Source organism: Silene latifolia, chromosome Y, assembly GCF_048544455.1.
Source record: "Silene latifolia isolate original U9 population chromosome Y, ASM4854445v1, whole genome shotgun sequence".
Classification (NCBI taxonomy): domain Eukaryota; kingdom Viridiplantae; phylum Streptophyta; class Magnoliopsida; order Caryophyllales; family Caryophyllaceae; genus Silene; species Silene latifolia.
The window spans coordinates 42,695,818-42,708,517 of record NC_133538.1 but is presented as its reverse complement, the minus strand read 5'-3'; the positions used below and the strand labels follow the sequence as shown (position 1 = coordinate 42,708,517).

The 12,700-nt window shown below is 38.0% G+C and overlaps 3 protein-coding genes across 3 annotated transcripts; all 3 read left to right on the top strand.

Annotated features, from left to right (window-relative positions):
• The first annotated feature begins 983 nt into the window (after positions 1–983).
• Positions 984–2,027, top strand: LOC141627934 (uncharacterized). Its single transcript, XM_074441127.1, has 3 exons — positions 984–1,434; positions 1,552–1,607; positions 1,713–2,027. Exons 1-3 carry the CDS (start codon positions 984–986, stop codon positions 2,025–2,027), a joined length of 822 nt encoding a protein of 273 aa, XP_074297228.1.
• Positions 2,028–4,086: 2,059 nt separating this feature from the next.
• On the top strand, positions 4,087–4,752 carry LOC141627933 (uncharacterized). Its single transcript, XM_074441126.1, has one exon. It carries the CDS (start codon positions 4,087–4,089, stop codon positions 4,750–4,752), a length of 666 nt encoding a protein of 221 aa, XP_074297227.1.
• A 6,538-nt stretch (positions 4,753–11,290) lies between these two features.
• On the top strand, positions 11,291–12,342 carry LOC141627932 (uncharacterized). The gene is made up of 2 exons (XM_074441125.1): positions 11,291–11,905; positions 12,250–12,342. The coding sequence occupies exons 1-2, from the start codon at positions 11,291–11,293 to the stop codon at positions 12,340–12,342; spliced, it is 708 nt and encodes a 235-aa protein (XP_074297226.1).
• Positions 12,343–12,700: the final 358 nt, after the last annotated feature.

Sequence of the window (12,700 nt, the reverse complement as noted above, 5' to 3'; positions counted from 1 at the left end):
TTACTAATTGCAAAACCCCATTTCCCCCAATACATGATTAAAGACAACCCTAGAAAATAATCACCAACAATCAAGGGGATAAAGACTTACCAACGGAGGAATAATGGATTGAATGCGATTGCTACGATTATACACACACACAGAGTAGAGATTCGGAGTGATTAGAGCGTCGTACGATGATTAGGTTTTGTAAATAGTGTTTAGGAAACTAATTAATAAAATTATATAACGCCCTAATTACTCCCGAATTAAACCGCTGAAATATTACTCGTCAGACCGGATACTCGGTTGAGTATATAGTATACTCGGCCGAGTATCCTCTACTTGGTCGAGTATTCAGTATACTCGGCCGAGTGTTCCTCGGTAGTAGCCAAACAGACTACACAACACACACTACTCGACCGAGTAGTCCATACTCGATCGAGTACCAGCCTATAAAATCCGTAGTATTACTTTGAAAATGTTATTGATGACGTAGAAGCTGGCAGCAACGATGAAGATTTTATTGAAGCACAAGAGAAGAAGAAAGTGTGGATTTCATTGAGAAATAGTTTTGGAAAGAATAATATTATGAGACGAAAAGAAGATGAAATAGAAAAACGTTCACGTAAAGGGGTAAAAGATGACTATTAGGGTGAAGACGAATATGATCATAAACTTTTTAACCAAGAACATCTTTATGAGAGAGAGTCTGATGACGAAGGCTCTTTATCTTTAAGTGATGACGACGAGAATCTTGAAGTTCTTTAAAGATGTGAGTGGCCTATGTATAACCATGAAATACCATTTGGTTTGGTACAAATTGAGTTAGGACAATTATTTGACAAAGTCGAGGTTCTAAGAAAAGCACTAATCTACTATAGCTGCCAAACCCACAAGGCATGGAAATACTATCATAATGAACCAAAGAGGGTTCTTGTGAAGTGTAAATCTTATCCTAAATGTAATTGGAAGCTAAGTACTAGGTACACCAATGATTATGGATGTTTACAGGTACGGTTTTCAAAGACATTCATACTTGCGCGCCAACAAAGATTAATAGAAGGGCTAATGCTAACTTTTTTGCTGAAGAGTACCAAGAAAAACTTCTTAAACATCCTACATGGAAACTGAAATTATTCGTAAGGGATGTAGAAGAGACATATGGAGTGAAGATTAGTAGGTGCAAGCTTCTAGTGCAAAAAAAAAATGCTTTGTCTTCGTGTGCAAAGGTAGTTGGGAAACAATATGACTCCCTTAGAGATTATATGTATGAATTAAGAAGATCCAATCAAGGGACTAGTGTGTTTTTAGTCTTGAAGCCTCACGTATCAAGACCAATTCCTCAGTTTCATATGTTTTATGTCAGTTTTCTAGCTCTAAGGAAAGGATTCTTGAATGGTTGCAGAAGAGTACTTGGTTTAGACAGTGTTTTTCTTAAAGGCTATTGTAAGGGTGAGTTGCTTTGTGCCACGGCGAGGGATGCCAATAACCAAATGTTCTCTGTGGTGTGGGTCGTAGTAGAGTCTGAGTCTAAAGAGAGTTGATCTTGGTTTCTTGAACATCTCATAGATGATCTTGAAATGGAAGCTGGTAATGAATGGACTTTGCTATCAGATAAACAAAAGGTACATTAAGATATTTTTTTTTAATAGTTTCCTTCTGTGAGTTATTTTTGTATTTTGTGCTTTAATATTAACATAAAAAATTATTTTATACATGAATAAAAACAGGGTTTGCTGCCTGCAATTGCTAAATTGTTACCCGATGCAGAGCATAGATTATGTGCAAGACATATCTTTACTAACTGGACTAAGGTTGTTAAAGGTGCTCCTTTACACAAGCTCTTTTGGAAGGCAGTGAAATCGTATACAGAAGAAGGGTTCAATGATGCAATGAATGAGTTACGACAACGAAGCTCAAAAGCTCTTCTTGAAATGTGCTCAAGAGATGTGAAAAGGTTTTGTAGACGTTTCTATAAAAGTTGGGCATGTACAGGTATTATGCAGTGTAATCTATGGGGTCTTGACAGAAATGAAGAATTCTGACAAGAACTCAAATGACACTTCTTCATAATGCAATGAACTTTATAAATTTGATAAAAATAGCAAATGACCACGACAATTCATGAAATTTGGTGACACAGTAGTGCAATGACTAAACTGATTCTGTGCCAAATTTCAAGACTATCCAATAAATCTAAGTATTTTAAATAAATTAAAAACCAGACTGAAACTAATGGAATTTCAAACAGTTTTCTCAGTAGAGTTGTGTGGTTGTTTTTGTTTGATTTTTGTAAATAAAAATGGGATATAATTAACAAACTAATTTCCAAGCAAGCACATGAAATTAATTTGATAATTTGGGGGTTTAAATTAAACCAACTCAAGCAAGCACATAGTTAAATCTAATTTAAACAAACAACAAGACTCAAAACAGCCTAAGCAAGCACAAGACTGTTTGGGACTTGCCACCAGGTACTTAATCAACTCCTAAGAAAGCACAAGGAGTCCCCAAGCCTGACTTACAACTAAGCAATTTGCCCAAGTTGATAAGATTTAATTTTTGAGAGAAAACTCAATTTTTCATTCAACATAATCTGAATATTACAATGGAGAAATGGCTCTTTATATAGAGCTTATAAATCTAATCTCTACCCTTAATTTAAAGTAACATCTAAGGGCTGACAAGGCCTTAAGAAAGAAGTTAAAATCATAGCAAAAGTCTACTAATAAGAACGAATACAACTGATACAAATAGGCTGCTGAAAAGTTTAGAAAAAGCATAATAAAGCACTTTTGTTTCTTTCTTGAAATGGCAAGACAACTCAGGTCCCTTGAGGCTTGTGTTTGGCTTCCTTGATGCTTTTTTCCTGGCTTGATTAGGACTTCTACGATCCCTCAACAGTTTTATTTAGAGACTAGGATCCAATTACATAAAAGGAAGGAGATTAATTATTGATAGAATAAGAACAGTGCTGATAGTTTTTTCATAGCATCCTGGAATCAGGCCTTTCTTGCAGCATTGATAAATCTCTGTTCAAAATGAAATAAAATGCCTCGAAGGTACCAAAAGAAAGCTAAAGTAGTTAGCTTTTATATCCAAAAAGAATCACATGAAAATAAGGCCTAGAACTTGAGATATGAAATTTTGAGCATTATCAGGTCACTAGTGACATGAGGTCGTTAGTGACATGCTGCTGTAACAGTTCAGCAACTAGGGCTTCTTACAGGAGCCTTAACTTTCTTCTCAGGGTGAAACAAAATACCTCACATGTGCCAAATGAAAGCTAAAGGAGTTAGCTTTAATATAAAAAAAGAATCATATGAAAATATGGCCTGGAACTTGAGATATTGAAGTTTGAGTAAGATCAGGTCAGAATGAGAGTTCAACAGTTTTCCTGTGCAGCATCAACAATTTGAAAAATTCATATCTCCCAACTAATGTTGGCTAAAAATACCTATGATATCTAAAATGAAAGCAAAAGAAATCAGCTTTTACCTCCAAAAAGAATTATCCAAAAATAACCAGTAGATTTTGAGTTATTCAAGTTTGAACACTGACAGGTCAATTTCAGAAACTGAATTGCATTCAATCATGATAGACTTTGAAGCTTCATTATGAGAAATCTACACATTAACTTCTATTGATTCCAACTCCATAGGAAAGTAGACATATTCAAGATTTTATCCATATAAAGAACATAAATTTTAAGCAAGTAGAACTCTAGATATGAGGAGTTGAATTCAGAACTGAAATTCTGAAAGTGTTGGGGCATTTCAGATTTGCCTAGCTCATTTGGAAATGGCATTTCATTCAAAATAAAATAGTTTTTGGTCCTATTCCAAAGCTCATAGCTTGTTAACATTTCAGGCTTTCTAAACATATAAATACCATGGCATTTGAGCAACCAAAGTGGGATATATGCTCTCTTGAACACAGCCCATATCCTACCAGAAGAACAAGAAGAATACCCAGCTTTGTTCATATTGCCAATGAATTTGCATTGAACTATATGAATGCTTGGATTTTCACTTGTTATATTTGCTTGGTAAGAAAATGCGGGACCCATAGTCCTAGTTCCCGCTGCATGTTGCTTGCAATAATATGGCAGAAACATTCAACTCGTGGATCCTTGAAACTAGGGAGAAACCTATTCTAACTATGTTGGAAGAAATAAGGCAGAAGGTTATGTTGAGGATGGTCGACAAGAAAGTGCAAGCTACTAGATGTAATGACATTGTCACCCCTAGAGTCCAAGCGATAATAAATGACCATATGCAGGCTACAAGAAACTGGAAGGCCATTGAGGCTAGTGAAAATGTGTATGAAGTACAACATGTTCAGAATAGTACGCTGACCTACGCAGTTAGGTTGGATGAATCTTCATGCACATGTATATATTGGGACATAAATGGGATTCCCTGTGAACATGCGACAACGACCATATGCTCTAAGAATGAAAGTCCAGATAGCTATGTGGCATCTTGGTATAGTAAGGAAGCTTATGAGGCATCATATACATTCTCATTAGAGCCATTAAATGGCCAAAGCATATGGAAAAAGGTTGATGGGAGTTCAATTTTACCAAGTGATCTGAGAGTAAAGTACGGGAGTCCTTTAAATAAAAGAAAAAGAGCATTTGCGGAAACTAAGAGGAAAACATATACATATAGAATTCTAAAGAGAGGAAAACAACTATGCTCTAATTGTAAAGAACCGGGACATAAAAGTCGCACGTGCAAATATAAAGTCAGTGTTGACCAGTCATAGTATACTTGATCTTTAACAGTGAGAGTATACTTGTACTTGATCTTCAACTTAGCTTAGCTGGGTTTCTGCTTGGTCAAAAACGAGTTGTTATTTTAGACATTTCTATGCAGCATTGCTTATTTTATTTAGTTTGTATACAAATTTTATTAGGATTTTGTGATACCTTTCAATAACAAAGCCATTGAAATTTATTTATTTCTTATAGAATAGTAGGATAGAGCACAAACCCCGACAACTCATAGTAGCAAATTGGTTCAATTGATAGATTTTATACGATCAATACCTCATATTTGTACATTGAGCTAAATGATTTGTCAGCATTGTCCACGACGAGTTCAGATGCACATATTTGTAAAATGATAATAGTACTTGCTTATATAACAAATCTGTACCACTAATCTAATAGTGCTTATCAGTATAGAATCTCAGATAAATCACAAATAATAACCAAACGAACAATCAGATCTTAAAAGGACAATCATACTCCCCCTAATAAACTAAGCTACATACCAAATTTATTAACTTAAATCTATTAATCTCTTATGCATCAAAACAAGAGAGAGAAATCTGAGCCGGACAGAGAAATAATCTATCGTTCTTTCTGCACCGTACAAGTTTGGGCAACATAAATCAGCTGAATTCATGTTTTTCGGATAAGCAAATCGCTTTTTTTGGTTGATTTCAACTCAAACATTATATTACTACACTAGCAAGATAAAGACATAAATTTGAGAATGATCAAGAAATTTCATAGAGCAAGAGATTGACGGAAAAAAAAGTTGAGATTTTGAGCGTTGAGGTTGGGTGGAATTAATTGGGTTATTTTGGAGGTAAGTAAGAGGAGTGGCAGTGGGATTTGCAGGTAAGAGGAAAACACAAGTCAAAGAAGTAAGGAAAATAAGAATGGGGTAGTGTTGGAATCGTATGTATTTGATAGTAGAATACATTACACAAATACGTATTATAATGATAGATAGTATTTTTATACTATTTGAGTTATAACAAGATGTGAGATATTAATGAGATATTGAATTTTTGGTGAGATTTTGGTTGGAGATGGAGAGGGGTTTGACTTCACCTAATAGCAAAGTTAAGAGGTAAAATACTACAAGGCAAAGTTAAGGGGGTGAATTTCACTAGTAAGCAAAGTAGTGAGGGGTTATCTATCACTTCCGCCCAAAGGGGAAGTGAATGACTAAGTAACTTATGAAAAACTTTTCCACATTAGAAAGGTAAACAAAAAAGTGAAACACACAAAAATAGAATAAGTAAATAAATAACTGGGGCAGAGAGAGTACTTCAAATGAAGAGTTGACTGAGAGACTCAGTGTTGTTAGGAATATGATTCGACTATGTATCAATGAGGTGACTTGAGTTAAACATAGAATCATAAGATCCTATAAATAAACTAAAAATCATAATTACAATGTTTTAGGTAACGTTTATGTTTTCATTGGTTTTGACAGTCAATTTTCTCTAGTTTATGTTTGCGTGATTCACAATTCTTGTTTACATCGGGTGTAAATAAGAATAATTTACAACAGGATTGTAAAGCTATCTAAACTAACCCTTTTTTTAGGTGATAGATGCATATCACCCCACATTAAAGTATTTTAACTTACTATAGTTATAAGCAAGACTTACTGAAAACGTAATTATTTGCGGATTAGAGTGACATGCCTCGCTATTTGTCGCAAAAAAGTTGGCTAAAAATTTGCTATGATGGGCAACATGCATGTTAACATAATTCTAGCCTGCATGTTAAAATTTGGTGTGGTTGTTCCTCACCTCATCCCTTATCCATGAAGTCAGGGGTTCGATTCCTGCCCATGAGAATAGAGCGAACTCTTTGGCCAGCCATTTACCTCTTCGTGAGAGCACCAGCGGCGAGGGAATTATACACTGTTGTCGACGGTGGACACCCCGGTTTGCCCCAAAAAATAAAAAACATAATTCTACCATCTCATAATGTCCAGTTCATAGACTATACATCTGAGGTAGTACCTCTTATTATTGATTTTCTGAGTTTTATTTTAAATTTTTTGAGTTCTGCTTTAGTATAAAGTTTTTGAGCACATTTACTAAAACATTACACTAAAAAAATATAATATTGCTAAAAAATTATATTTATAAATGGTAATATTCTCAGAAAAAATGTGTATATGCTCAAAAACTACAAGGTCTGAGGTACTACCTCAGATGCGTAATTCTTTTTCTCCATAATGTCGGCCTTATAGTTCAGTTAAATTTAATCCATATTATGAAAACATAAAACCACAAATACATCTAAATTTCGAAGCCTCAATCAATTATTATTAGATAAAAACGTTGGAAAATGAATCATCATAATTTAAGTAAACTATCCAACTAAAAAAAAAATAGTAGCTAACTTTAAGTATCTCTCTCTATCTCTAAAAGAGAGCTTTTCTCTCCTGTGAGAGCTTTAATTATTATTCCTATCATAGATCCCTAATTAATTTTATTCTCTTTGGCTTCTCAAATCGTGCTTTTACATTCCCCCATATTCCGTTTCAGCTACTATTTTCTTTTGATTGGGGATGCAAAGGGATTTCTCCTCTCTCATCTGCAGATTTTTCTCTTACATTAATCTTTAATTACACTTCAGCTCATCATTTAGTTTTGGGGGTTTTTATTGGGGGGTTGTAACCCTAGATTCTACAGCTACATTGGGGATTTTTCGAGCACACCTCTTCGTTTTCTCACAATCATTGTGTGCTGGTAATTTTAATTGGCGGAAGTTGAGGCAAGAGTGGCTCGAGGAGTAATTGCTGAGCTGATTGGGTATTTGGTTGCATTGATTGGAAGTGTCGTTTGCTACTTCCAATTCGTAACGTGTATCAAGGTTGCTCTTTCTTCCCTATTTAAACCCGATTAAATGGTAGTGGGTTTTTCATCTCACTCGTCTCATTTTGTTAATCTAATCAATCCTAAGAAAAATCTCAACACAAAAATCAGGACAAAGTTAGTATGGTTTCACATAAATTCTACTATACTTCATCAACGGGCATTAGTATGGCTTCTGAAGGAAACAATGGAGGAAATGATTATTCTACAGAGATGCATGGCATGGAGGGTCATCAGTCTGGTCTGAATCATCAGAGCATTCATCGGCCTTTCCCTGATGCGGCTTTCCAACCTATGAATCCGTTTCATGCTAACATTTGGAGGTATCCACGCTCTGGGGGGGTTATTAATATCGATCCCTCTGCTTTAGGGAAATCAAGGGAGTTTTGGGGTTGCTGTGTTTTGGGCTTCCTTGTGGATTACCGTTTGTTCGAGGCGGAGATTGCAAATGATGTTATAAGGAGGAAGTGGACAACAAGGGGCGATATTACTGTTTTTCGTATGGGTGAGGTTTATGTTTTCCATTATGCTGAGGAGGAAGACATGGAGGGGTTACTTCAGAGGACAACTGCCACCATTGATGGAGCTGTCATGGCCTTCTCCAAGTGGTTCCCTGATACTATTCCACACACAGTGAGGTTTCCTTATGCTGAGATGGCTGTACGGGTTTGTGGTCTCCCGTTTGAATATCTGACTATGGAAGTGGCTCATATTGCGGGTAAGTTGCTAAGCCACCAATATTATGTTGAACCTTTTGAGTTGGTACCAGACTATGACTATTTGAGATTGAAAGTTTACCTAAGACTTAATGAGCCTTTAATGCCTGGTTTTTTCCTGGCTATGGAGGGAGGGAGGGGGGGGGGGGGGTATTTGTTGTGGGTGCAGTTCCGTTATGAGGAAGTCTTTAAATATTGTGTTAAGTGTGGGAAGATTGGTCATAGAGGGTCTCAGTGTAGGGAGTCTCTGATGAATGTGATCACTAGTATCAACAGCATGTTGGACAAATCTGTGGAAAAAGGTTTTCCTGTGTATCAGGCTAACAACAATCACACCATGTTTAATCTGTATTTGCGTGCTACTTCTTCCACTACAAAATTCCTTTCTTCAAGGGTGAAGTTATCTAATAAAAGGAGTATGCAAAGGAGAAGGAGAAGGTGGGAATCACCTGAGAGAGCTGTTGATTTTGATTTAGGAATCACTCCAGGGGGGAGAGTGCTCCCTGGTATGTCTTTTGCAGTTACGACTCAGTCTTTTGCTGGGCTTGTGGTGTTTCAGGTAGGTATAGGGGGTGCTGAAAATGGGATGGGAGCTGGTGGTAGTGGCAATGGAACCAAGGGCCAGGGCATTAATCTGGGAAGTTCTAATTGGATTATCATCTCTGATAATAGTCCTGAGGATAATGGAGTTGCAGATGTGGTCATGACTGATGTTCAGGGGGTGGGAAATGGTGATGTTCAGGAAGATGCTACTGCTGCTGTTGCTCAGAATGTTGACATGAATTCTGAAATTCAGAATGCTAATGGTGGGGGCCTACCTAGTGCTGGGGGCTGGCTAGTTGAAGAGGACAATAATAACGAGGCTTTTCATAGTGGAGGGGAGGAGATGGAGATGCATGAGGATTTGAATTTGCTGCAGCAGGGGGTTCTGGTGCAGTTACAAGCTGAAGATACATATGTTATTTGTTCAACTCATGATAGTCTGAGTGGGTTGGTGGATAGGGATGAGAGAATCCAAGCAGCTATCTCCAACAGGATAGAAGGGGATATGGATTGAGCAAGGTTGGAAGATGAACAAAGAGGGTATAATCAAACTTTTGAGTTACCTGAGGGGGGTCTACCTCCATGGTATCATTATCCGGGTGGATCTCTGAGTAGGCAGGTGGGGCAAAGCTCTAGCCAAGGTCAAGGTCAAGGTAATGAGGAGTATGAAGAGGATTTAGGACAGATGAATGGGTTAGCTGTGGTTGCAGAGGAAGAGGTGAATAATGGCACAACTGGTATGGATGAGTCTAATGCTGATGATGAGGCTTCTTCTGGACCTGATGCTGATAGCTTGCTAATCAGTGGTTCAATGCTCAAGAGGCTCTTATGTCTAATGATTCTTCTTCTGAAAGGGGGCCTGAGGAGATTATTATCATTTCCTTTGATAGTTCTTCAGGTATTAATACTGAGCTGCAGCTGGCAATTCAGGGTGGCTCTGAAGCTGGGCAACAGGATTCAAATGGGTATGAGTTGATTGCTAGTAGACAAGTCTCTCTAGTTTCAGCAGCTATTCTCAGGAAGGGCAAGGAAATTGATGAGGGGTCGTCTAATTTAGTCCCTTTGGAAATATTGGTTCAGGATGCTTATGAAAAGGAGCTGGAGATGGTAAAGGGTTTGAAGTTTTCTCGTAACCTGGGATTAAAAATTTTTGATGTACCAGAAGTTGGGGCAAAATCAAAGCAAATTGCAGCGTTACCTGTTGGGAGTACGTCTAATGGCTTCTTGGGGTTAGCTGATGTTTATCATGGCTCTGATTTGCGTGATGAACACAAGGAGGCAATCTCTGCTGCAAGAAAAAGGAAGTGTTGTACGGAAGCTGGGGACTATATTATTCCTGAGGAAGCTAGGTTATCTTTGGATAATGCTAAGAAATACTTACAGAGTTTGGCCAAGAAAGGACGCTGGGAGCAAGGTAATCAGAGGGTGGAGAAGCAGATGAACTAGGGAATTAGGGTGAATGTTGAAGACGTGATCATGCTGGATTCTAGTGAATCCTCTGAACCTTCTGTCAATGGTAGGGCAGCTGATGAGGATGGCTTTGCGGAGGTTGGGTCTTCACAACCTCCTCGATCGCCATGATGGGACCTATATGGAATTTGTAGGGCCTAAATAACATGCTCTCCCCTACAATTCCTAAAATAAGGGCGTTATTAGGTAGTTAGTTTTATGATTTCTTGTTTTTAATCGAGACGAAATGTAGTGCAAGCCAAGTTTTCCCTGTTTTTAGGTCGGCGGGTTTTGTTAATCATTTTGGGGTGGATGCTGTGGGGGCATCGGGTGGTTTATGGGTCGGATGGAGAAAGGAGTCAAGGATGAAGTTGATTAAGGCTTGTAATAATTTTATCATTTTAGTAGTTGAAAAATATAACGAAAGGTTATGGTATCTTGTGGTTTTCTATGGTGCCCCGAATCTTAGTATGCGTGCATCCGTTTTAATGGATCTAGAACAATGGTTTGATACATGTAAATACCCTTTTCTTATGGTAGGGGATTTTAATCAAGTGGAATTTAGCTGTGATAAGTTAAGTTCAAGTCAAAGAAAAATTGATGGTGCGGAGGAATTCAGCTTATGGAAAATAAGAAATGAGTTAGTGGATATACCTTTTAAGGGACCCCGGTTTACTTGGTGTAATAATCGTCATGGGGATAAAAGGGTTTATGAGCGGCTTGACAAAGCTATGGGGTCTAAGGACTGGTTATCTCTTTTTCCGGATACGGGTATTAAGCACTATCCTATTCAGATTTCTGATCATGCCCCCATGGAAGTTGATCTGAATCTTACATGAAGTGGGGGACAAAGATCGTTTAAAATTGATGCTTGGGCTTTGGATTATAAGGATTGCTTGGAGACGGTCCGCAAGGTTTGGAGTACAAGTGATAGAGTGTCACCGGCTTTCTACCTTGTCAGGAAGATGGCAAGAGTTAGAACAAGTGTTAAAAAGTGGACTCTTGATGAAAAAGCTGAATGGCAAATAAAATGGGAGGATTTTGATCGAAAATTAGAGCATGGAATGAATTTAGCATGTTTGGGAGGAGGTGATGAGGAGTATTCTAGGGTGAATGAGGAGGTGCGGGAGTTTCCCAAAGCGGCGAAGATGTTTTGGAAACAGAGGGCAAAGGTTAAGTGGATGATGGATGGCGATACATGTACTAAGTTCTTCTTCAACTGGGTTAAAGGTAGGGCAGGTCGAAATCATATTCATGGGCTGAAGGGAGAGGTTGGGCAATGGTGTTATGAGGAAGAGATGGTATGTAGTGAATTCCAAAGAACTTTCAAGGATCTCTATAGAGCATCATGGGATGGCCTGGAGGTAAGGGATAGATCTTCTTTCGATCATGTTCTCGCGCACATTAACCATTTCGTATCACATGATGAGGTGGACCATCTGGATAAACCTTTCACAGCCAAAGAGGTCCGGGGATCTGTGTTTCAAATGGGTGCTTTTAAAGCTCCTGGCCCGGATGGTATTCCGGCTTGCTTTTATCAAAAGTGTTGGTCTATGATCAAAGATGAGTTTACAAGTGCGGTACTGTCTATTCTTAACTCTGGTAGGGTCTTATAAGAGGTAAATAGAACTTTTATTACGCTGATCCCTAAGATGGATACACCGGAAGGGGTTTCGGACTATCGACCCATAAGCCTCTGTAATGTGATAATGAGGGTTGTGACCAAATGCATTGCCAATCGGATGTCAAAGATTATGGGGGCCCTTGTTAGTGAAACCCAAAACGCTTTTTTACCGGGTAGGAATATTAGTGATAATATATTGCTGGCGCATGAGGCTATACATAACATCTCAAAGTTTCACAATGGGAAACATGGGAGATGTGCTTTTAAAGCTGATATGAGTAAAGCATATGATATGATTAGGTGGGATTTCTTGGAATCGGTTTTGCTCAAATTTGGTTTTCCCCTGAAGCTGGTAAAGCTTATTATGAATTGTGTTACTACAGTGAGCTATGAAATCCTCTTTAATGAAAAACCGCTGCCTTAATTTCGTCCGATGTGTGGGTTACGACAAGGTGACCCACTTTCTCCATACCTGTTTATTCTGTGCATGGAGGTTCTTTCGATTAACATTGACCATGCCCATGAAATTGGAAGGATACATGGTTTTCGGCTTTGTCGAGGAGTCCGGCCTTTAACTCATATGTTTTTTGATGACGACTCGGTTTTCTTCTTTGAAGATAAAGGGGGAACGGTAACCTACCTTATGAGCCTTATTAATGAGTACTGTGAGGCTTCGGGACAAAGGATAAACCCTGCAAAATCAGGTATCATCTTCAGTCCAAATACTACTTTAGCGAATGTTTAGAATCTG

Bases quoted from the DNA above. Each gene is read 5' to 3' on its own strand.
- LOC141627933 (XM_074441126.1), top strand. From the start codon at position 4,087: ATGGCAGAAACATTCAACTCGTGGATCCTTGAAACTAGGGAGAAACCT.
- LOC141627934 (XM_074441127.1), top strand. From the start codon at position 984: ATGTTTACAGGTACGGTTTTCAAAGACATTCATACTTGCGCGCCAACA. The intron at 1,435-1,551 runs GTGAGTTGCTTT...AACATCTCATAG, and splicing joins TCTTAAAGGCTATTGTAAGG to ATGATCTTGAAATGGAAGCT. The intron at 1,608-1,712 runs GTACATTAAGAT...GAATAAAAACAG, and splicing joins TGCTATCAGATAAACAAAAG to GGTTTGCTGCCTGCAATTGC.
- LOC141627932 (XM_074441125.1), top strand. From the start codon at position 11,291: ATGGCAAGAGTTAGAACAAGTGTTAAAAAGTGGACTCTTGATGAAAAA. The intron at 11,906-12,249 runs GTACTGTCTATT...TGATATGATTAG, and splicing joins AAGATGAGTTTACAAGTGCG to GTGGGATTTCTTGGAATCGG.